The sequence below is a fragment of the Phragmites australis genome, chromosome 3, assembly GCF_958298935.1.
Source record: "Phragmites australis chromosome 3, lpPhrAust1.1, whole genome shotgun sequence".
Taxonomy (NCBI): Eukaryota; Viridiplantae; Streptophyta; class Magnoliopsida; order Poales; family Poaceae; genus Phragmites; species Phragmites australis.
Genome location: NC_084923.1, coordinates 35,794,035 through 35,817,547, shown reverse-complemented (window position 1 = coordinate 35,817,547; position 23,513 = coordinate 35,794,035). Strand labels below are relative to the sequence as shown.

The 23,513-nt window shown below is 47.6% G+C and overlaps 1 protein-coding gene and 1 pseudogene across 1 annotated transcript; both read right to left on the bottom strand.

Moving 5' to 3' along the window:
- Positions 1-12,151: 12,151 nt before the first annotated feature.
- Positions 12,152-12,853, bottom strand: LOC133912896 (large ribosomal subunit protein uL15y-like). Its single transcript, XM_062355865.1, has one exon. The coding sequence runs from the start codon at positions 12,776-12,778 to the stop codon at positions 12,341-12,343; it is 438 nt and encodes a 145-aa protein (XP_062211849.1). The 5' UTR covers positions 12,779-12,853; the 3' UTR covers positions 12,152-12,340.
- Positions 12,854-14,716: 1,863 nt separating this feature from the next.
- On the bottom strand, positions 14,717-22,899 carry LOC133910679 (uncharacterized; annotated as a pseudogene).
- Positions 22,900-23,513: the final 614 nt, after the last annotated feature.

Sequence of the window (23,513 nt, the reverse complement as noted above, 5' to 3'; positions counted from 1 at the left end):
TTCGGGGCTGCGCGTGGCAGCCCCCGAGCGCTCGGTTCCCCGAAGGTTCTACAGAAGTGCTCGGGGCTGCACGTGGCAGCCCCCGAGCACTCGGTTCCCCGAAGGTTCGCACGAGGACACCCGAAGCCCCGACGACCCAGAGGGGCCCGCCGACGAGGTGTCGACTAGTCAGAGGACCAAGGCCGCATTTAATGGACATGCGCGGCTTGACATCCTGACATCCCCAACTGCTCCCGCCGAAGTGTCAGTCCCTGCCATGCTTTGGCAGGGGGGCGTGGGTCCATTAATTGCACGGGTCCCGTCCCGTATCGTCCGGTGTGTCTCGGGATAACATTTCCGGGATCAAGGCGTTCCGCCTGCCACCCTGCCGTGGCAGAAGAACAAGACAGGGTGGGTGCGCCGGATGCCGCTATGGCTGCCCGGTGGGCCCTCTCAACGGCGCCCACCCCTGGGGCGTCCACAGCGACGGGCGATCGGGCGACGCGCCGCTTTTTTCCACCGCCCCTGTCACTTCACTCAGAGAGAATGATGACGCCTTTCTCAGTCGTGGCGTCTCGGAACTTGTGCCTCCTCTTTCCGGTTCGGGGTATGTCGTGGCCGGCGAGTGCATAAAAGGAAGGGGAGGCAGAGAAAAGAAAGGGCGGCCCCCGAATCAGAGATCAATCGAGAAAACATCGGAAGACAGATCGAGACGATCAAAGACATCATCCGAAGAACACCGCAAGCAAGCTTGGGTAGAGTTAGAACAAGGGAGCCTCAAGCTCTCAGTTAGACCATATATTCTTGTAACCAGAAATTTTCCCTGAGGGATCCCCCTTCGGGGAAAGTTATTGCATCCATACAGGAGTAGGGTATTACGCCCCCGTGCGGCCCGAACCTGTCTAAACCCCGGTGCATTTGCTTCCCTTTGCACTAGGTCGATCCTCCCCCACCACCAGCCGTTGCATTTATTTTCACTCCCATTTATTTTTCCGACGAACTTATTCAGGATCATCCCTCCGGCCGAATCTCTAAAAAGGGGTCTTTCGGGATCCCTGCGACAGGAGTTAATCCTCCGACACCCTAGGACTTGTCGTGCGGGGCTGTCACTCTTCTCGTCCGGGACGAGTCGCCCAAGGCCGGCCCTCTCCACGGCCCGCCGCATTCGCCGGAGTATGTCCTCCAGCATTTGCTGCAGGTTGACCTGCGAGACAAAGGCAGTCTCAAGCTTCTCCTTCGTGGCCCGCAGCTGCGTCTCGAGTCCCTAGCCCCCGGCCGGGCCAGAAGAATCGGCGCCGGTTGCGGGGCCGGCGGCTTGCTTCGTCTGCACCACCAGTTCGGACAGAGCCCGCTCGCGGGCGGTCAGCTCCACCTCATGTTTAGCGTTCTCCTCCTCCCGGGTGGCGACGGCCGCTACCGTCGCGGCAACCTCCCCCTCTCGGCGGGTCAGCTCCCCTTCCCGGCGGGTCAGCACGTCCTCCTGGTGGGCCAGCGAGTCCTCCCGGGCGCCCAGATCCGCCGCCGTGATCTCATTGTCGACCTCCCGGAGGGAGAGGTCCTCCTCCCACCGGCGGATGCCTTCTTCAACCTTCCGGAGGTCTTCTTCCCAGCGTTGGAGGCCGGCGCGTGTCTGATCGGCCTCGCCCTCTCGGCGGGTCAGTTCAGCCCGGAGCTCCTCCGCCGCCTTCTCGTGGACCGCGACTGCTTCCTCCCTCTCCTGCGCCTGCCCCGCCCTGGCAAGGGCCTCGGCAGCCTGCTGCCGCGACGCCTCAACAAGGCGGGCGGCGTCTTCTCGCTCCCGCGCGGCTTCAGCACGGGCGGCCTTCAAAATCTCCCGTTTCCGCGCGACCTCCGCGCGGGTACCTTCCAGAAGTTTCTGCTCCCGCGCTGCCGCCGCGTGAGCCTCTTCCCTGGCGTTCGCGAGCTGCGCCCTCTCCAAGTCCAGCCTGGCGCGCTCTGCTTCGAGCCGCCCCTCCTTCGCGTCCACCGCCGCGCCCAGCCGCCCGACCGCCACCTGGACGCCCTCGATCGCGGCCAGGAAGGGGTCGGCGGGCCGACCAGGCGCCGGTGAAGCGTCGGTCTCCCCGCGATTCACCTCCGAGGGGTTTGAAGTCCCCAAGGGTCGCCACACGACCATCCGCCCCGGGCTCTGCATGCCCAAGGTAGGTTCTACCAGCGCCGTGGGTTCGGGCGATGGCTCCGTCCTCCCCTCGGCCGCCGCATCCGTCGGCCCCGGCAAGGCCGCTGCTCCCTCCACCATCCGCCCCGGGCTCTGTGTGCCCGAGGTAGGCTCCACCAGCGCTGTGGGTTCGGGCGATGGCTCCTTCCTCCCCTCGGCCGCCACATCCACCGGCCCCGGCAAAGCCGCTACTTCCGCCATCGTCTGCCCTGGGCTCTGCATGCCTGGGGTAGGTTCCACCGGCGCCGTAGATTCGGGCGACCGCTCCGTCCTCACCTCGGCCGCCGCTTCCACCATCATCGCCTCGGCCGCCGTATCCGCTGGCCCTCCCGCCATCGCCGTGTCTGCCTGCCTTGGCTTCGCCGGCCGGCTTGGCTCGGGCGCTGGCGCCGGCGCCGGCGCTCCTTCGACCACAGCGGCGCCCGTGGGCGGCTTGCGGGAGGTAGACGAAGGTTAAAATTAAAGCTTAGTTCGGGCAAATAGCACCCAAGAAAGAGCAAAAAATGAAACTTACTCGGTCGTCGTCCCCCGGTACTGCCATTTGGCCGCCGGGAGCCTGAAGTCCGGGTCCGACGGCGCCGGCCCGGAATCCTCCCGTCTCCTCTTCCGCCGGGGGCTCGACGGGGCCGCCGCGCGGTTCCTAGGCGCCGAGTCAGGCCCCATCCTCACAAGACGCGATTCCAGCACCGGGAACGCCGGCACTGCCGATGGCGACGACGGGGAATCCGGCACTGAGATGTAGACTCAGGGGCGCTTCCCCCGATCCCCTGGTGCCGCCGCTACTACGCTGTCGGCGGCGCCCTCTCCTTCGGCGACGCGGCTGCTGCCCGCAGTGGCCCCGCCACCAGCCTGCGCCGGGCTGGACATGGCCTCCTCGCTGGCCAACTCATCCAACCCAGGGAGCTCGGGGGCCTCGGGGCTCCGGCTCCTCAGCCGGTCCACGAGCCCCTGGGCATCAAACTCCGGCAGCTCCGCCAGGATCGCCGCGCGCTCGGGGTTGGCGCAGAGCTCCATTTCCGGCCACGGGAGCTCCGCTCGGCTCATGTCCTCCACGCCGGTCACCACTCGGGTCATACCCTTCAGCTTCGCTGGGCCCAGGTCCCAGCTTGCGCCGATTTGAGTTCGGGCTCTGTCTTCAGGCCCGGTGTAGAACCAGCACGGTCGGGGCAGCTCCCGCAGGGGCGCCAGGCGGCGGCGCAAGAAGTCCGCCACCACCATTACCGAGGTCAGCCCGGAGTCGCGCAGGAATCTTATGCGCTCGAGCACCGGCTCCAACCTCACGTCCTCCAGCGGCGACGCCTCCCACGTTGACTTCTGGGGCTCCGCCGCCACTTCCGGTAGGATAAGGCGATCATGGGGGTCGGCGTCGACGAAGAACCAGTCTCGTCGCCACTCCTCCCATTTGCTGCGCAGCACCTGGGGGATGTACTGTTCCCCCAAGCCATCTCGCAGCCGAAGATTGCAGCACCCCGCGACATCCGCCGTGTTGTACCCCCTCTTCTTCCCGACCGACCGTAGGACGAAGAAATGTCAGAGCAACGTCACCGAAGGCATCACTCCCACGAACATCTCGCACAGGTGTGCGAACACCGCTAGCACCACGACGGAGTTAGGGCTCAAGTGCAGCAGCTGGATGCCGTAGGTGTCGAGGACCTGGAGGAAGAACGTCGAGAACGGCGGCACCAGCCCTGCCGCCACGAAGGACATGAACAAGACGGTGCGCCCAGGAACAGTCGTCACCGGTGGAAAGTTCGATGGAGTCACCACCGAGGCTCCCTCCTGCCCCTCGGGGACCAGCAGCTTCCTGATTTTGTCCGCCGCCTCCTCATTCTTCAGGCGAGACTCCGGCAGTACGCCCTCCGGAGTCCTATCACGGTGGCCTCCTCCGGCTCTTGGCATCTCGGTGGGAGGGAAGGTTGTCCGGTGGTGGAGAAGAGGGAGGAGAAGCGCTCTGGTCGCCTAAAGGAGTTCTAAGGGCTCCGGAACACGAAGGAACGAGAGCAAGATCGCGAGATAGCGCAAAGAGGGGGGCGGATCGATCCCCTCCCCTTTTTGTATCTCAAAAAATTCAAACGTCTCCTGTCCACGATGCATTCGGCGGGACGGTTTCCTTGATCGACGCAACTGCCAAGCGAATCTCCCGCTGGTCGTGCGGCGTCAGCGGCTGCCAGGCGTATTTTCCTCGATCTGCGCGGCAGCCACGCGTGCCGCCCTCCCAGTTGTTATGCCCTTCGGGAATTGAGTGGACGCACGTCTGCTTGTCTCCCTGTTGGGCCGTACCGGAGGCCCGGGTCTGAAGGGCCACCTCTTGAAAGTTTGCCATATGGCGTCTACGCCAGCCTCGGCCTCGTTCGCGACGAAGGGCCCATCCGCAGTCTCCGTGCCGTCGCCCGCCAATGGGCCCGGGGGCTACTGTCGGTGTATCAGAAACCAGGGGTCCCTGAGTCTCGAGGCCAAGCCCGCCGTCCGCCACGTGGCACCATTCCGCGAGGTCCCTCCTGCAGGGTGAGGAAAGTCCAAGTTCTGGGAGAAGGTGCTCGGGGCCACAATCTTTGGTTTCCGAGCACCCCAGTTCCCTGATGATCCGCGGAGTCTAAGTACCGGGATGAAAAGTGCTCGGGCCGGTGCCAGGTCATCCCCGAGCACCCTAGTTCCCCGATGACCAGAAGAGTTGAAGTGCTCGGGAGAGAGTGCTCGGGGTTGCACGTGGCAGCCCCAGAGCACTCGGTTCCCCGAAGGTTCGTGCGAGAGTGCTCGGGAGAGAGTGCTCGGGGAGGTAAACAGTACCCCCGAGCACTCGGTGCCCCGACGACCCAGTAAGGCTCCCGAGGGGCCCACCGATGAGGTGTCCGTCAGTCAGAGGCCGAAGCCGCATTTAATGAGCGCGCGTGGTCTGATACATCCAACTGCTCCCGCCGAAGTGTCAGTCCCTGCCATGCTTTGGCAGGGGGGCGTGGGGCTATTAATTGCACAGGTCCCGTCCCATATCATCCGGTGTGTCTCGGGATAACGTTGCCGGGATCAAGGCGTTCCGCTTGTCACCCTGCCATGGCAGAAGAACAAGACAGGGTGGGCGTGCCGGATGCCTCTGTGGCTGCCCGGTGGGCCCTCTCAACGGCGCCCGCCGCTGGGGCGTCCACAGCGGCGAGCGATCGGGCGACGCGCCGCTTTTTTCCACCGCCCCTGTCACTTCGCCCAGAGGGAATGGTGACGCCTTTCTCAGTCGTGGCGTCTCGGAACTTGTGCCTCCTCTTTCCCGTTCGGGGTATGTCGTGGCCGGCGAGTGCATAAAAGGCCCCGAATCAGAGAGATCGAAGATAGACCAAATCAGAGACGCGACCAAGACATCGAAACATCGAAGGAGAGAACAAGCCCAGACACTCGACGGTGCCGCACTTAGAAAAAGAACACGGCAAGCATGCCTGAGCAGAGCTAGAACAAGGAGCCTCAAGCTCTTAGTTAGACGATATATTCCTGTAACCAGACGTTTTCCTTGAGGGATCCCCTCCGGGGAAAGTTGTTGCATCCATATAGGAGTAGGGTATTACGTCCCCGTGCAGCCCGAACCTGTCTAAACCCCGGTGCATTCGCTTCCCTTTGCACTAGGTCGATCATCCCCCACCACCAGCCGTTGCATTTATTTCCACTCCCATTTATTTCTCCGACGAACATATTCAGGATCACCCCCCCGGCCGAATCTTTAAAAAGGGGTCTCTCGGGATCCCTGCGACAGGAGTTAATCCTCCGACAGCGGCACACCACTGGCATGTGTTAAGTGTCTTGCAAACACAGCAACATGGAATTCACTGACTCGTGGGGAAAGCTGGACAACCTCTGTAGAGTGTAAAACTGTTATAACAGCCGTGCTCACGGATATGAGAGACTTGGATCCTCACATGATTAGAGGGTGGATGGTTCTGGTTCTGGTACAGGGAGTACTAGATGGTGTGGTTTTGGTTGTAGTACAGGGAGTACTAGACAGTTATGGTGTGCAAAGTGGGGAGCCTTGTATACTAGGTATTGGATTGTATGGGTTACATTCACATAATAATTGCTTAATGCTTTTGAGTCCAAATGTGTTTTCATTACTCACATTTACGCAATTATACCATGTGTTAGCCTATTCTTGATATAAGTCTGCATGTCATTACTTTCCCACACTTGCTGAGTACTTGATGTGCTCACCCTTACTTCCTCCTACAAAAATATATGCTGCTCAGTGGAAGACTTTGAAGATTTCCAAGACGACAACCTGGTGTTCTAAGGAGCGTGTCTTCCAGTCGGTGCCTGTGGAGTGTTTGGTCGCCATTGTTTTCATCCCGCTGTCGTCATTTAGATGCTGTCGTTTAGTTTAATATTTGAGGTTGTTTAGGTGAAGTCTTTTATTTGTAAGAAGTGAACGTTTATTTAATTAAAGTATTGCTTTTGCTACTTCACCTATGACGTCCTTATGTGTGTTAAATTCCTGAGCACACATAAGCCACACTTAGTTTTGTCCGTTAAAACCGGGTGTGACAATAAAGTTTTATCTAATTTTTCCGCATTTGTAGGTTCTTTTTCCGCAAAAACACAATTCTGAGCAGATTTATGAACATCATGATTGTATTCTCCGACGGACTTAAAGTCCTGGAGTCGGAGATGTGTCCATTCATGACATGCATCGGGCAGAATGACTGACTTTGTTGTTCATATATGCTTTTGAGAGCTAGCCACAAAGTTCTCGGATTTTCCATCAGATACTCAGACTTGGGATCCAGATGGATATGATGACTTATGTATAATGCGCCATATATAACATGATCTTGTAGCAGTGGTTCTCCCTCTTGGGGAGGTAGTAGTGCCACTATTATTCTGTGGGACACAAGACTAATCTTGACGTCTGTCGGAGGGTTAACTCCAGTCGCAGGGATCCCGAGGGACCCATTTTTAGAGATTCGGCCGGGGGATGATCCTGAGTATGTTCGTCGGAGAAATAAATGGGAATGAATGCAATGGCCGGTGGTGGCGGAGATGACCTAGTGCAGGAAGGAGTAAATGCATCGGAATTTAGACAGGTTCGGGCCGCACGGGGGCGTAACACCCTACTCCTGTATGGATACTATAACTGTCCTGAGGAAGTCCCTTAAGGATGTTGCTGGTTACAAGAATCTTGATCTATCTAAGAGCTTGGGGCTCTTTGCTCTTCAACCGGTCTAGTGCTGCTCACCTCTCAGCCTCTTTTTTCCGTCTGTGTTTTCTCGTCATCCATTCTTCTGTGCCGCCGGCTGCTCTAATACCCGCCGGCAGCAACGTGCCCCCTATGGGAGGGGGGCACGAGTTTCGAGACACCATAAATGGAAAGGGCGTCATCATTTCCTCTGGGCGAAGTGACTGGGGGTGGAAAATACGGCGCATGCCCGGTCATCCGTCACCATAAATGCTAGGGCAACGGGTGCCGTGGAGAGGGCCCACCGGGCAGCCGCAGAGCGATCCGACGTGCCCGCCCTGTCTTGTTCCCCTGCCACAGCAGCGCGGCAGGCGGAACGCCTTGGTCCTTACGATGTTATCCTTAGACAGGCCGGATGGCACGGGACGAGACCCGTGCAATTAATAACCCCACGCCTCTCCGCCAGAACGTGGCAGGAACTGACGCTGAGCGCGACGGGAGCAGTTGGAGGTGACAGGCCACACACGCTCATTAAATGCGGCATCGAGCCTTTGACTGGTTGACACCTCATCGGTGGGCCCCTCGGGGGCCTCCACCAGGGGACTTTCTGGGTCGTCGGGGTACCGAGTGCTCGGGGGTACTGTTCACCTCCCCGAGCACTCTCTCCCGAGAATGCTCCTTCTAGTCCTCAGGGAACCGAGTGCTCGGGGGTATTGTTCACCTCCCCGAGCACTCTCTCCCGAGCACTCTGGCACGGATCCTCGGGGAACCGAGTGCTCGGGGGCTGCCGCATGCAGCCCCGAGCACTCTCTCCCGGAACTTAGCTCTCCTGGTCGTCGAGGGACTAGGGTGCCCGGGGGTGACCGTACACCTCCCCGAGCACTTCCTTCCCGGCACTTGGATTCCGTGGATCATCGGGGAACTGGGATACTCGGGGGCCACCGACTGTGGCCCCGAGCGCCCTCTCCCGGGACTTGATCTTTTCTCATCTTGCAGGAGAGACCCCGCGGGATGGCGCTATGTGGCGGATGGCTGGCCTGGCCTCGAAATTCGGGGACCCCCGGTTCCTAATACACCGACAACGTCCATAGTCCATGTTGGATAATTGTGACCGTCAAGTGTGAGTTCATCGAACTCTTTGCCGGTCTTTGTATCATACATGGATTTTGACCATAGATTTGATTAATTTACAGTAGGTAAATTAAAAATCATTATGGTAATGTTGTAATAATAATGCAAAATTTGTAAAGTCAAGTTGAAACTTGAATTACATAGTGTAGACCTCAAATTATGTAGCTAACACGTTGAAGATAATCATGAGATGTGGTGTATATCTCACAATAGTAGGAGGCATAATTTGACATTTGTCAGTAGATGCCTATGTTTCTATTACTTTGTGTTAACACTTTAAAGGTAATCACCAAAATGGTGTAGACCTTTATTTAATTCATATTCAAATTGGGTACGCACATTGAGGATAGTCACTATGTGCTAAACATAGTGTAGATCACATAGTAGTACTTAGGTACTACCTTGTGTATGGCCAATATGAGATATGAATTAAGGTAATCACCTGAAAAGGTGTAGACATTTGTTCCAAATTTAATATTGGGTGCGCATTTTAAGGATAGTCACTATGTGTTAGATATAGTGTAGATCCCGCAGTAGTATTAGAGTACTACCTAATGTATGGCTAATATGCAAAGGTTTGTAACATTCTGTTATATCAAGTGGAAGAGGAAATAATCTTATTTGCATTAATAATCAAGCGAAGAACGATAAGAATACGCGGTCTCCAACGTCATCAAGGTTGAAAGTATGGCATCAATGAGTACCGGATGGCCTTCGTGCCTCTGTTCTAGATAGCCAGAATCGATTTCTTCTCTGTGTTGATGCCGATGAACGCCTTGTAGAGCGCGAGTGCATCGTCTTTGTAGCACAGAGTAGATCGTCTGTTTGTAATGAATGACGAAGATACGGGGGCTCCTGAGGATTGATCGCAGCAGAAGACGATGGAGTTCATAAGGAGAGTGGAATCACAACCCATCTCTCTATTCTTGCCGACGGTGTTCTTCTATTGTGACCGATGTCTCGGTGGAGAATATTCGTGTTGATAACGTGTTATAATGTAGATAGTAATTGAGAGAGACAAAGAAGTAGAGAATAAAAACAATGAACTCTTATATTTATTGATCATTGTGTTTACATATTTATACATGATGAAAAGATATGATGAAAGAATGTCTATTGAAAAGACATCTATCTTCTCAATAGACACAAGTAATTGATCACATGGTTATCTAGAAGTGTCTATTCATAACATGACTAAAACCCTTAATTAACAAGATCTCCATGTGGAGGCCACGTGTCACACATGAGCGATTGCCGTCTCGGCGAAAACATTGGGCGTGTTTGGTTTGGCTGCTCCACTCATGCAGGACGCGCACGTGCAGCCAGACGGAGAGAGACTAATGTTTGGATGGCTGCACCGGTGGGAAAAGCTGCACCCGCTGGTGCAAATGCATCCGCTCAGCCAAGCCGGCGGGAAACGTCGGATTCGACCGTTTCTCCTGGGCCTGGCTGGCGGGATGCAGCAGATTAGCACTAATGACGAATAATTAGTGAATATTAGCTCATATTAATATTTTTTAAATTAGATTAAAATTTAATATGATAAATTAATTATTATAGAGTGTATTTATGTTAAATAAACATCATATTAATACTTGTTTTTATTTCAATCTAATGTAACGTATACTCGTGCGGGCAACCAAACGCAATCTCTTCTCAGCCAGACTGAACACATGCAGCCAACCAAACAGACCCTACTGTATCTCCTCAGCCTGTCTCAACTCAGCCTGCATGAGCCATACGAGCCAGGCTGAGGACGTTCGGGCAACCAAACACACCCATTGTGAATGCGGCTTGCCGGTCAAGGCATGGCCAACGCTCCAGACGCCAACCCTGTGTTCAGATGCTGAAATCTGTGTTTGGTTCATGTGTCGACCAGACCAAACCTGCACAGCTCGTAAGCATCGAGTGCCGCTGCCGGCGGCGACCCGACAGATGGATGGGGGAAAGCAGACGCACGTCCCCCGGTGAGCGATTTGAACCGTTTCCGGGTGACACTGCTGGGGTGGAGAAAAGTTCTCGCAGGGGTGCCAACCTATCAAGCCACTCCGGAGCTGGCATACCAGCTGTGTGGACGCTCCATGCCATTCGTGTGATTCGTCTCGTCGCCGTCGTCGATCGGTCACCAGAGTTGGCGGTAACAGGAATATGCATCATGATTCACGCCTGTGATGACTAGTTCAATCTTGAAATACAAGTTTGAAACAGCAACAATAAATCATCAAAGCATGAAACTATACAGCAACGGAAGAGTCTCAGATTCGACAGGAACTTTCAAAGAAACTTCAAAATTATTTCAGAATATTTTCGGCCAGTGATGGAAGGCAATTGGACTCAAACACGAAACAGAAGTTAATGCAAATATGCATGTCATGCAATGGCTACAAGGCAATGCAAAAGTGGCCTGCTATGTAGATCTCCATCATAATAGCGTGCCACACCGTTTAGAAGCAGCAAGTACACAAAAGCATTGTCCAACTTTAACTGCCATATCCTTGTAACATGAGGCGCGTATTAGATATACACAATGAGCCAAAAATATAATCACCATTCATGGGCATATACTTTTGATACCAAAGTTTCATAGTTCAGTCAAATATCAACATTGGCTATTAGGCAAAGCTTACAAGATACCCACGACATATAACAAAACATAACATGTGAAACGACTCATGAAATTTCTTTAAAACAAGGCTATGACAATACAGGAGTACATAAATGCATTAATTAACATAGACAATAGAAACAAAAAGGAATGTAAAAGGACTACAAGGCATCATAGTTTGGTCTATGCAATGCAAATATAGCATATTATCAGGCTTTTCATTAAGGTTTTGAGTTTTGAGTTAGGGTTTGAGGTCATAAATGGGATATAGTGAGCTTCAAACTGAGGCACTGGTTCTGGTCCAAGAAACAGGAAATTGGTTAAGATAGATCAATGAAGTACCAAGGTGTATCATGGCCAACAAGCAGTTAATAGCAAAACCTAAAACTCTAGTAACTTGCAACACCAACCTGCGTGTTGATCACATGAGTTTACAATCAAGAGCAATGGTAATCGTAGTAGTTCATAACTACATATTTCCTAAAGATCACCATAGCAAAAATAGTTCACATAACCTACCAAGCAACAGAACTAAAAAACTGAAATTATTTTCAAACATGGGATATATCTCAGCCAAAAGATGCTAATATATCTAAAAATATTTTAACCAAAAGTTTGTCCACACGAGTTCGAGGTGTACCAACTTACAGGCTACAACAAAATTAAGTCCTTATGATCAAACAAGCGCTACAGCACAACCAAAATGCATCAGTAAGAAACAATCTGCAAATAGCATGCCATCCAGAACATACGAGACGTCATAAAGCTAGGCACAGAACTCTACAAGCAGCAGAATTATCTAAAGAATTGTTTGTTGCAATACGTTCACTAAGGCTGTCTAATAACAGAATAGAATTTTAGGTCTGTCTAAACATGGATCATTTCTTCTAACTTTCTAAGCTCCAGTAAGTACAATCGACAGAACCAAGGTCGCATCAGAATGACATGAAGATTTGGCTTACCTATTCACACGGTACAGCATTGGTCATATCGACCATGTAACACTCATTTCACATCGTTTCTAAGAGCACGACAATCTAGTAATGCAAGCAAAATAATAGATGAAGTAGAATACGAATACCAGAACATGCATCGCGGAACAATCGCAACAAATCACAACTGGTAGCACAGATAGATAATTGATATATAACTGAAATATTAGATACGAGCGGGCATCACAAAGTGCAAAAAATTTCATACGCCACTGTCAAGTCTTCTTAGCACAAATAGTTGAAACAAGAAACCACTACTAGTTCAGGTAAAGATCTCAAAACCAAGAGACGACCGGGAGGATCAAACCCTAGGCGGTGAGCACGACGGCGCCGCCGGCGGCCTTGATCTTCTTCTCGGCGACCTTGGAGATGAGCTTGGCCTTGACGACGATGGGCTTGGCCGGCAGCATCCCCTTGCCGAGCACCTTGAAGTAGCCGAACTGCGTCACGTCCACCAGCGGGGCCTTGTCGGCGCCGGCCGACGCGGCCATGTCAGCGGGCACCATCGACCAGAGGCGCTCGACGTTCACGGCCGGGCAGTAGAACTTGTTGCGTAGCTTGTGGAAGTAGCGCATGCCGACCTTGCCGAAGTAGCCCGGGTGGTACTTGTCGAAGAGGATGCGGTGGTGGTGCATGCCTCCGGCGTTACCTCGACCTCCCGGGTGCTTGCGGTGCTTGCCGATGCGGCCGTGCCCGGCGGACACGTGGCCGCGCTTCTTCCGGTTCTTCCTCAAGCTCGTTGTCATGGCCTCCGCCGACTTGGACTCACCTTTGGCAGGGAGGAGTGGAGGCGGACTGGGTGGTGAAAAAAACCCTAGCGCTGGCAGCGGGATCTTATAAAGCGGGTGTGTTGTTCGGCGGCCGTTGGATCGAAAATGGGGGAGCCGAAGCCGTTGGATGTGGCAGGTTTTCTAGGGCTTTTGCTTTGGTGCTACTGGCTGTGATGGGCTATTGGGCTGGACTGGGCCTCATTAGGTTGGGAGAGAGATCATCTGACGTAACTGCAACGCTTGAGGTCGCCGCTAATGCGTGAGACTCACTGAAGACTGAAGAGTTGGTCCACATGTCTCACCGGTGCAGTTACGTCAGAGGAACCACGTCCCAATACCATTGGGCTGGAGGCAAGAAAGTTTGGGAATGAATTATGTAAGCACCGAGGAGGCTATCTTCTGATATTTCAATGGGGCAAAAAAGTTGTCACCTTCAACCTGAGAATGGAAATCCTGTAATGTGAACTTCTGAGGTAAGCAAATAACAACAGAACAAAACAAAAAACTAATTAGTCCTAGATCAAATTACAACAAGAAATATTTTTCCCATTCGAAAAGATAAAAAGAAGGAAGGAAAAAATACATGAGAAGAATGACATATATTCCCCCTTTGGATCAAACACTATTACGAAATGGTTTGGTTGAAATTTAACCACCAACAATCTTAATACATCCATGATTCAATGCATGTGACTCGACTGGCAGGAGAAATCAAATTCCGGGATTCCTTTTATGCCGATGACGCTATGGTCGTTGTTAATCTGTAAGGTGACTGAATTTCACATTGTCAAGAGGATCCTTCTAGTCTTGCAGCTTCGGAATTACAAACAAATTTAGAGAAATGTTCAGCAGCACCAGTCACCTGCTCCTGCTCGCCGGAGGATTTGCAGGTGACCACAGAGAGTTTTTTTTCTTTTGAGAGGACAACATAGAGTTTTAATTGTTGACAAAGTAGCGGCAAGCTGCCCAAATGGAGATAAAGTTTAGTTGTGGTCAAGTCAGGCCTTCAGCCATGTTGATCTTTCAATCGTTGGCTACGAAAATGCCTTAATGGGTGGTAAGTTTTCGACAAAAAAGCATAAAAGTTTTAGTTGGTCCAGAGAAGACGGCATGATTATTTGTATTTACAGCATGTGTCTTGTTCTGGTTTCCTAACAGTATCTGCATAGTTCTCTATTTCAATAACCAAATGTATCACTGGAGGGCGCCCTGCTCCCTTTCTGAAGTAAGAAAATCGCATTTCCCAGAACAACTGCAGCATTTCCACACCTTAAATATGTGAAAGCAGAGCCGTTGTTCACACTGATACAAATGATGCATCCAAAATTTGCAGTATGCCTTACATCCAAAATTTGACACACTGATTCATTCAAACATGACTCACATACAAATTAGAACATTAGTTCTCTCAACTTATCCACAAATTACAATTTGCTAGGTACATGAATTGCTTACAAGACATGTAATCGCGTTCTGATATTGTTACAATGTTCAGGTATTGCTTGACACACTGTAGGGAGGGAATCAAATGAAGTCGGAATCGCGGGAGAGCAGCCCGCCACCCCTACGACGCCACTGGAAGTGATGGGCATAACGCTGCCTGTCGCTTCCGGACAGCCCAGGATGGGATGGGCAGTCTCTGCGCTTGCCGCGTCTCGGCTCCATTTCACCATCTTCAATTGTGTAGCGGTCGCGCCTAGATTCGTCTAGCGCTCTACCCAGGGCCGTCTCTAAGAATTTAAGGTCCGGATACAAAATACAAAATAAGGTTTTAAAATTGAAAAATTCATATAACAAAAACATACTTTCACTTAATTATATAATTTCAATGTATGTTATTTCTTACCATACTTAGGAATATATCAAATATTAATGGTAAAAGAGTAAAGATAGTACTCAAGCAATAAACTGACCTTATGTTCTACTGAAAAGCATTATCCTTTTACTATTTCTTGAAATGAAATCTTCAATTATATCTTCATACTTAATCTTCTCCAAGACATCATTTTCAAGTGCTATTATCGTCAATCCATTGAGTCTTTCTTGTATCATAGTAGAACGCAAGTAGAACTTCAACAACTTAAATTTAGAAAAGCTCCTTTCCGCAGATACAACAGTCACGGGAATGGTTAACAAAATTCTGTATGTAATAATGGCATTAGGGAAACAACATAGCTATTTCAAATACTTCAAAATATCAAGAGGGCCTATAGATTCCTTAAATAAGATCCTGGATGAACTTTTACTCCACATACAATTCTTTTCAGTCAATATCTGAATGTTTTCCACTCTTAAGTGCAGCCTCAAGATTAACAGAAAAAGAAAACAAACTCTTATCATCCAAGGAGCGCAGCTTATCTGAATTAAACAAGAAACCAAAAGTATTTTCGTACCCCTGATATTGTTCAAATCTCCTAGTAAGTGAAGCTATAGCTTGATCACCAACAACTATAAAATAATTGACCCTAAATGACTCTTGTGCAGATTGTGAAGCAATAGATGCATCATGAGTACTCTCATCAAATTGTCCTTTTCTTTTGATTTTACGCTTGGTGCGGAATTCTGGAGCAATATTCATCTCAAGTGCAATTTCTTTTGCAGCTTCTAATGCATTTGAAAAGCCGGTTTCTCTATACTTATTGAAAAAGAAAATCAACTCCTATACTTTCTCAATTGCAATATCAATAAGCATATCCTTTGCTTGTAGTTGCTTGCTGACCAAATTAATAGCAGATAATATTTCATACCAGATGATTATTGTCACTAAAAACTCAAAGCCACCAAGTCCATTATCCGCCAAGGATTTAGCTTCACTACTTGTCAATAGATCATTATCACTTTCAGTCACTTGTAGTAAAGCCTCCCTTATTTCATGAATCTGAAACCTTATAGCCTTAACACTATCAACACGACTCTCCCAGCGAGTAGATGACAATGACTTGAGAGTCAATCCTGTTATGTTATCTTTAAGAATTTGCCTTTTCTTAATAGAATTAGCAAATGTTATATAGATACATTGTATAACTCCAAAAAAATCTTTTGCTTTATCATAAGACTTTGCCATATCACATAGTGTTAAATTCAGACTATGACAACCACAAGCTAAATAAAAAGATCTAGGATTTATATCCAATAATTTCTTTTGTACCCCTTGATATTTTCCTTTCATATTTGACCTATTATCATATCCCTGTCCTCTCATATTGTCTACATCAAGGTCAAGATTCTTCAATTCATTTTGTAGAACATCAAACAATCATTGTCTAGTTGTATCATTTACATCCAAAAAACCTAAAAAGGATTCTTCAATGCAAACAGAATCTGAAGATGCATCAACATACCTTATAATCAAAGATATTTGTTCTTGGTGGCTTGCATCAGGCGTACAGTCAAGGATAACTAGGAAGTACTTCGCTTCTTTTACCTTTCCAATGATTTCAGACCTGATTGTAGTAGCAATCAAATTTATTAACTCATTCTGGATGCCAGGACCAAGATAATGAATATAAATTTCATCATTCATGATACGTTGAACATGCTGTTGGATAACTGGATCAAATTCAGCCAACATTCGAACCAATCCTAAGAAATTACCATTGTTATCTTGGTACAACCTGCTATTAGTGCCATAAAATGCTAGATTATGTTCTGCAAGAAATTTTACAATCAAGATAATTCTAAACAAAACTTTTCTCCAATAGTCCCTTTCTTTTTTAAGTTCTCGCTAAGCAACTTTATCAATTGTTTGATTCTTTTGCAACCTGAGACGCAAGTCATACCAAATAGCCATATTGATAACATGTTCTGCACTAGTTTCATGCTCTTTAAGTCTAGTGCCAAGATGATGTCAGTTATTGAAACCCTCATTTGCTAACTGACCTTTCCCATGCCTCTTTCTCAATAATTTGCAACAAAAACAAAATACTCTGTCAAGCTCTTTGCTGTATACAAGCCATTCTTTATCATGCTTTTCTCTATTTGAGAGAACTCTAGTGTATGATACTGCAGAAAACCTTCTAGAGAATTTGTCTTTAGAACCTTTCTCAATAGACAAGTCTCTTTTAGGACCTTTTTGCACCAAAATATCAATCATTTTAGGATCAAGTGCATCCAAAGTTCTTGGATCAAATATATCAGGCTGAAAAGAAGTATTGATGTCATTGTTACTTTCAATACTTGGTGATCTATCCAAGCTGGGATTAACTTCATTAGTATGTCCATTAACTTCATCGGCAATATTAGCATCATCACCTTGAACAATTTCTACAGTGTGCGCCTCAACTTCCACTGCAATGTTAGCATCATCACTATGACCCTCATCAATATTATCAGCTAGAGTTTGATATTCAGAATTAAATTGAGATTTTTTGACAACAAATCTATCAAGAGCACCCTTTTGAGTTTGAGCTGCTGCTTCTAGTCTTTGTTTCTTCTTACGCTTTTCATAACCAGAATCATACTTCCTATTTCTAGAAGATATGATGACGATTGAGAAAATAAACGTCTTCTTGTTTTATAAATCAAATAACACTAATAATTTAAACAGTACATGAATTCTAAGCTTAGCAAGATAAGAAAAAGATCAAAAGAAAAGAAGATCGAACCTGCGTGAAACGTGTCTCCCAGCACTAGTTCGTTCGCCGGCGCACCGAGGTGGTCAATGCTGTTCTCAACGGCGACGGACACAGCCTGCACTGAACGGTCATCATTGCACGCATATGTAAGCTCATGTCACAGTCAAAATCTATTTTTTTTAAACATGCATTGATGCATACCAATTGCCAAGTGATCGATTGACGATTGTGCGGTGCCTGACTGCCTGTGAATTGTGATTCCTGTGAATCGATTGACAGTGAGTCGGTGACCCAGCGGAACACGATCGGCATTTGGTAGGGCCCGTCGACTGTCCTGGTGTGTGGCGTCGTCGAGTCAACCTAAACGGTTGAACTGAATACCTGATGAAGCCAGCCGCCAGGTCGCCAGCGCCCCGCACCCAGCGCCCAGCGCCCAGGCCCCAGCGGCTACGACCTGCATGTGCATAATGCGTCGCGTACTCGCGTGTCGCGTCTGCCGGTCGGCGTCGAACGTCGGCACTTGGCACCCAGAACCACAAGCCCTCAACTGAGAAATGAATAGGCCAGCACCCAGCAAACATTCAACTGGGAGCCAAACAGACCACAGGAAGCAGACATGCGCATGTGCCGGATGCTCTTGCTCGGCTTTTATTTTCTCCGATGATTATTGTTTAAGTATATACTTAATACTTAATTAGGATTTGGGACCCCAATTATTTGGAGGCCCTGTACGACAGCCCACTTCGCCTCTGCTACTCGACGGGCTTGGCTCTACCCATTCACAAGCAGAAACAAAAAAATCCAATGCCTCCTAGGCCTACCGTTGGAAGTCGATGGGGATCCAAATCCATATGAACTATGAGCAAGAGCTTGCCATTTCTCCATGAGTTCTATATCTATAGGCCAAAGCAGACCGTGTCCTTCTAAGGAATAAGATAGATACATGTACCGTCTGAGATTCCATGTAATTATTCAGCATCTGTGTTCATGGCGCACCAACCATTTAAGAAGCTTTTCAGTCCGTCAATTAAAACTAGTACCGTAAATGGCTGTGCATTTTGGTACCTTGGAAGCCATTTCTTAAGAATCCAATAGCGTAATCTATCGGGAAATATAAGTGTCAAATATTTTCAGAGCTGCCTCTGCTTTGAGCATTTGCTTCTAGACAGCAGCAACAACTCTCTGCTTCCTCCCTTGTCCTAATCTTTTTTTTTTCTCCTATAAAGTAAATAGTTGCAAATGACCATCCATAAAAAAATAATTAAGAGTTTATTAGATACGAACCCACCGCTCGTGAAGGCCCAGCCTAGTCCAGGCTTGAGAGAGCCAGACCGCACCGCGGAGCTGCAGACTGGGCCGGTCCATTCTCAACCGCCGAGAGAGGCCGAGCAGCCACTCTTTCGCACCCGCCTGGCGTCTCCGCCGCGCACTGCATCGGCTCGCCTCGTGCCATGATCGAACAGTTGGGAAGACACATGCACGTCATACAGTAAATATATCAATAATCGAAGATATTTATGTAAAGACGAAGATACCCATAAGTAAAGACACTCAAACAGACATTCAAGCAGAAATGAATAAAATATAACTTCACGTGGGTTTCTATGGCTTCACGTTTTATCGGCAGACGCATTCCATCGGCAGGCGAATCTATTCCATACTATGTAATTCTTGACTACTACCTAGACAAAATTAAATAAGGAGAAAAAAAACCCTTCTCGCGGCTATAAAAGGCAGGTTCAGGCAGCAAATAGAGGACACCAGACATTAGCCAACAGCCTTCAAGCATCCTCCAGAGCACAGCGAGAGTATCCATAGCACTTTCTCTTATTCCCAGTACTAGTCAACTTATAAAATATGCTATATTGAAGGAAGAATTATGCTACCATCTCTGTAAGGTAATCCTCCGTGTGTAAGTAAGTTTTTGGGTTCCCGAAAGGAAAAATCATTTGTAAGTTATGTTTGTGGAAATGAAGTAGTGTTATCTTTGAAAATCTCTTGATCTTCTAGTTTGTCTATATGAGATGAGTTTTTATGCTATGTACCCTATAGGAGAAACATCTTCGGTAGTTCTCAGGTAATCTCTGCATCTGGTATAGCCATAATAGGGAAATGAGAACTCTGTATCCGTAGAGAAGTGTTCCCTTTGGGTGGAACTACCTGGGGTGATGATAAAAACTTATCACATATATTCATAGTTAGGGATATCCAGGGAAAGTTTTGCTACTCTTGAAATAAGGTAGCAATAAGAATGGTGAGTACCGAATATGATTTTTACGACTATTGTGTAACCAGCTGAATTGTTGGTTTCGCCAACCTGCAAAGATCCTGAATAGCATCACTAAATACTACTGAATAAAGAAAGGTTGCTTTCAATATTGAATATATTATTATTATTATTGTTCAAAATAGTATTTTAATAATATTAAATTAAGTTTTTACTGTTCACAATGATTTTAATAAGAACCGCAACATACAAGGACGGTGGTATGTACGGTATACTATAATTCTAATCTAAACAAGTACTGCATCTAAATAAAAAATGTCTTAGGAAATGTAAATAGCATGATTACAATATCTGGTCTACTAAGTGCAATATAGGTACTTTTTCTTCCTCTCCGCTGCTGACCTTGCCTCACGCGCCCAATGTGCGCTCTTACACTTCCTCCCTCTCTCCGCCTCACAAGCATCCGCTATCATGCGATTATTCTCCTCCCCCATCTTCTGTCGATCCTCTTGAATGCGCTTGAGCGTAGCCTCCCTACTCTCATCGGTAGAAGCGTCTCCAAGCGGCGTGAAGCTAAGTGTGAAGGAGGAACACATCCTCTTTCGACTGTTCAATACCCAGCCACTATAAGAGGTCACATAGTGATAAAAGCAACTAAAATGAAAATCAAAATATTAAGTGGTAAATATTAGTTATTTTTGGAGTAGTTAGGCCATAAGCTATCACCTAGTGGCGGGTGTTTCCCTAGAGTGAATCGTACTCGTAGTTATGGCACATAAAGAACCTCTTTTCGTAGGTGTAAGAGAACTCAGAGGACTTCATGATTCTATAGTAAGTAGTGGTTATATCAACTGAAAAGACTACTTCTGAAAATTCAATTTCTGAAAATCCTACTTTTGAAAAATCTACTTCTAAAAAGCTTACATCTAAAAAGGCTATTTCTAAAAAGCCTACTTCTGAAAAGCCTCCATCTTAAAAGACTATGTTTGAAAAGACTAGGTCTGAAAATACTACATTTAAAAAGGCTAGGTCTGAAAAAAGTTGGTCTAAAAAGGCTATTGATGAGAAGACTAATTCTGAAAATGCTAGGTCTGAAAATAGAATATATGTTTTATTATCACGGTTGGATGTGTGTGGGTAACACAAATTTGACGATAATATTACGCTACGGTAAAATGACGTATGCTGCTACAACATATCTCTAAAAGGATCATGTATCTAGAAACTGGAACCACATCGATCAATGGAGGCTAGGGACAGGAGGGGCGAGGAAGAAGGGGGTGGGGCGACTGACAGTGAGATAGGAGGGTTTGTTTAGTCCAACTGAGTACGATGAGCCTATCTATAATTTTCCTTTGTAAGATAGGAGTGATTTTTGTCCTCTAAGTCACTTAAGGATTTACATGCAACTAAATAAGCTCTTGCCCAAGTGCTCATAGGTTATGATTACATCATTTAGATGTACAATGGGAGCATGAGGGGCGTTGATTCTTCCGATTCCTCTTGGTAGGGTGAGAATTATATCAGAAGCCCAGCTATACTGTGGGACCTCCTTTGGGTCGACATCTGTAACCTCTCTAGCGTAGAAGATCATGCTCCTTGAGACCGTATCGCCATGGGTCTTAGTGAACATGATGTACCTGGACAACCACATGAGGTACACCTCCAAGCGGTAGGAGATGTTCTCGTCACCTGCCCGTAGGTGGATGTTGTCCACCTGTCAAAGGAAAAATATTACAAATATGTGAAAGTGCATCTAGATCCCTAAGTGGGGTTTGGTGATAATGACAAAACAATTAAAGAATTAATTAGTTTTATGAAGTATGAACAGGTGTAATTCAATCAAGTGAGAATGTGTCGCATTGTGATCCCCCAAAAGGAAAAAGAAAAGCGGCTCATGGATCATATAGTTTTAAATTCAGTTATCTTTTGAAATTGAGTTTAAGACGACGTACTATTAAGGGGATACAAAATTTACTTGTGTTGCGTAGAAATAGTGCTCAAAAGATCTAACAACATATGAGACAAACCTCAAACTCTACACTTACATATATGTTAGCCCTTTATGTTGTAAAGATGTGGAAATGTGGAGTGTCCATATTTTGTGGACTGTCCGCATTTTTGCGGAAAGTCCACACTTTTGTGGAGTTTAGGTTAACTAAGGGTGTACGGAAGGTGCACACTTTTGTGGAGTCTCTGTATTTTTGCGGAGTCCCCACATTCTGAAGTTGTAACAACTAGTTTTTAAGAGTTGGATATAAATACCTCATCACTCCCCCTTTGGGTGGCTGCTGCTTTACTTGAAAAGGTGAACAACTTTAAAGTCAAAAGTACTCTCCCCCACCTTGCTTTAGCTTGAGATTTGTAAAGTTTTGAGAGTTGGATTGGGAAAGAGATCTAGTGCTAGAGAAAACAACTCCAATCTTTGAGCACTCATTTTTTTGGTCAAGCTGGTGATTTCGTATTTGTTACTCTTGGTGGTTCGCCCACCTAGATGGCTAGGCGTTGCTTGTCGAGCTCCAAATCTTGTGTTGAGTCCCGGGATGTTTATTTTACCCCTACAAATTGAGTAAGTAACCCTAGCTTGATCATTGTGATCGCTTGGGTGAGAAAAGGGTTGGAAGAGACCTAACTCTTTGTGAGCTCCACAATGAAGATGTATGCACTTCTTTGTGGAGTGGTCGAACTTTGGTGAATAAATTCTTGTGTCTCACTTATCAATCTCTTGTGATTTGTTACATAATCTTGTATCTGTTGATTCTTAGGGCTTCGACCCAATCTATCTCTTTGTAAGGTTTGAGCTGCAAGTATCTGGAGAAAAAGGTTGGAACACAACCTCTGTTGTTTGGTAACTCGTGGACTTGATTCATGTTGTTGTTGCATAGGCACATTTTCAAATTCTCCAAAAAAATATCCAGAGTATCCGCATATTTCTGCGAAACATTTGCATATTTGCGAGAGTCCATAAAAATCTGCAAAGAGTTCGTATTTTGCTGATCCGCTGCGTTTTAGTTTATAAAATTTTCAGGTTCTGCCTATTCACCCCCACTAGGCGACATCTGATTTTTTTCAATATGTTTATCAGTTCATAATGTAAAATATTTGATAAAATAGTACAAGACAAATGTACTACAAACTAAACGAAAAAAAGCCTTTGTCAGGACGTGCTTCTCGGACCCCGAAAAAGCCCTAAAAAGGCTAAGTCATCCCTCCATTGAACTATGGAGAAGCGTATCAGAACCTCGTCATGCCATGCCACGCACATGTCCCATCAGCAGGGAGACGTCCTCAAGCATGGGCGCTATCTCGCCGCACGGGAGGTGAAACATGTGCGTCTCTTAACGCCACCTGTCGACAAGGGCTGCAAGCAGGGCCCCATCATAGCTGAACCATGCAGGCGCCTCTGAGCCCCCCCCCCCCCCACAAACACGTCCACCTTCACCATCCGACATAGCAGAAGTAACCCAACAACACACAACCTGCAAACAAAATACATTTAGTGAGCAATACCGATAACATGTCATATAAAACATTACATTAAAATGGTACAAACCGTAGGATCTAGCGCACGACAAGTTCATCTGGCACACATGGTCGTAGTACCGAGAGCTCCTAAGCTTGCACAACGATGTGGTACGAACGGTGCCTAATGTCGAGTTGAGGGTCAAGCAACTTCAGTTGTGCCATACCTACATGTTCACATGTTATTTACAATTTGATAAGCAAAATAAACACAGAGTAACAAGTAAGCATACAACATATAATATTAGATAATAGATTATTCAAAGCATACACAAATATGTTAACGAATCATAACTTAACACGTTACAATCTCAAATATAGTGATAGTCTCACTACTACAGCAGTAAACTACAATATTGCACACACAAATATCCACAACAGCACGAGT

What these genes read in the sequence shown, in the direction of transcription:
- LOC133912896 (XM_062355865.1), bottom strand. Translation starts at nt 12,778, where the DNA reads ATGACAACGAGCTTGAGGAAGAACCGGAAGAAGCGCGGCCACGTGTCC.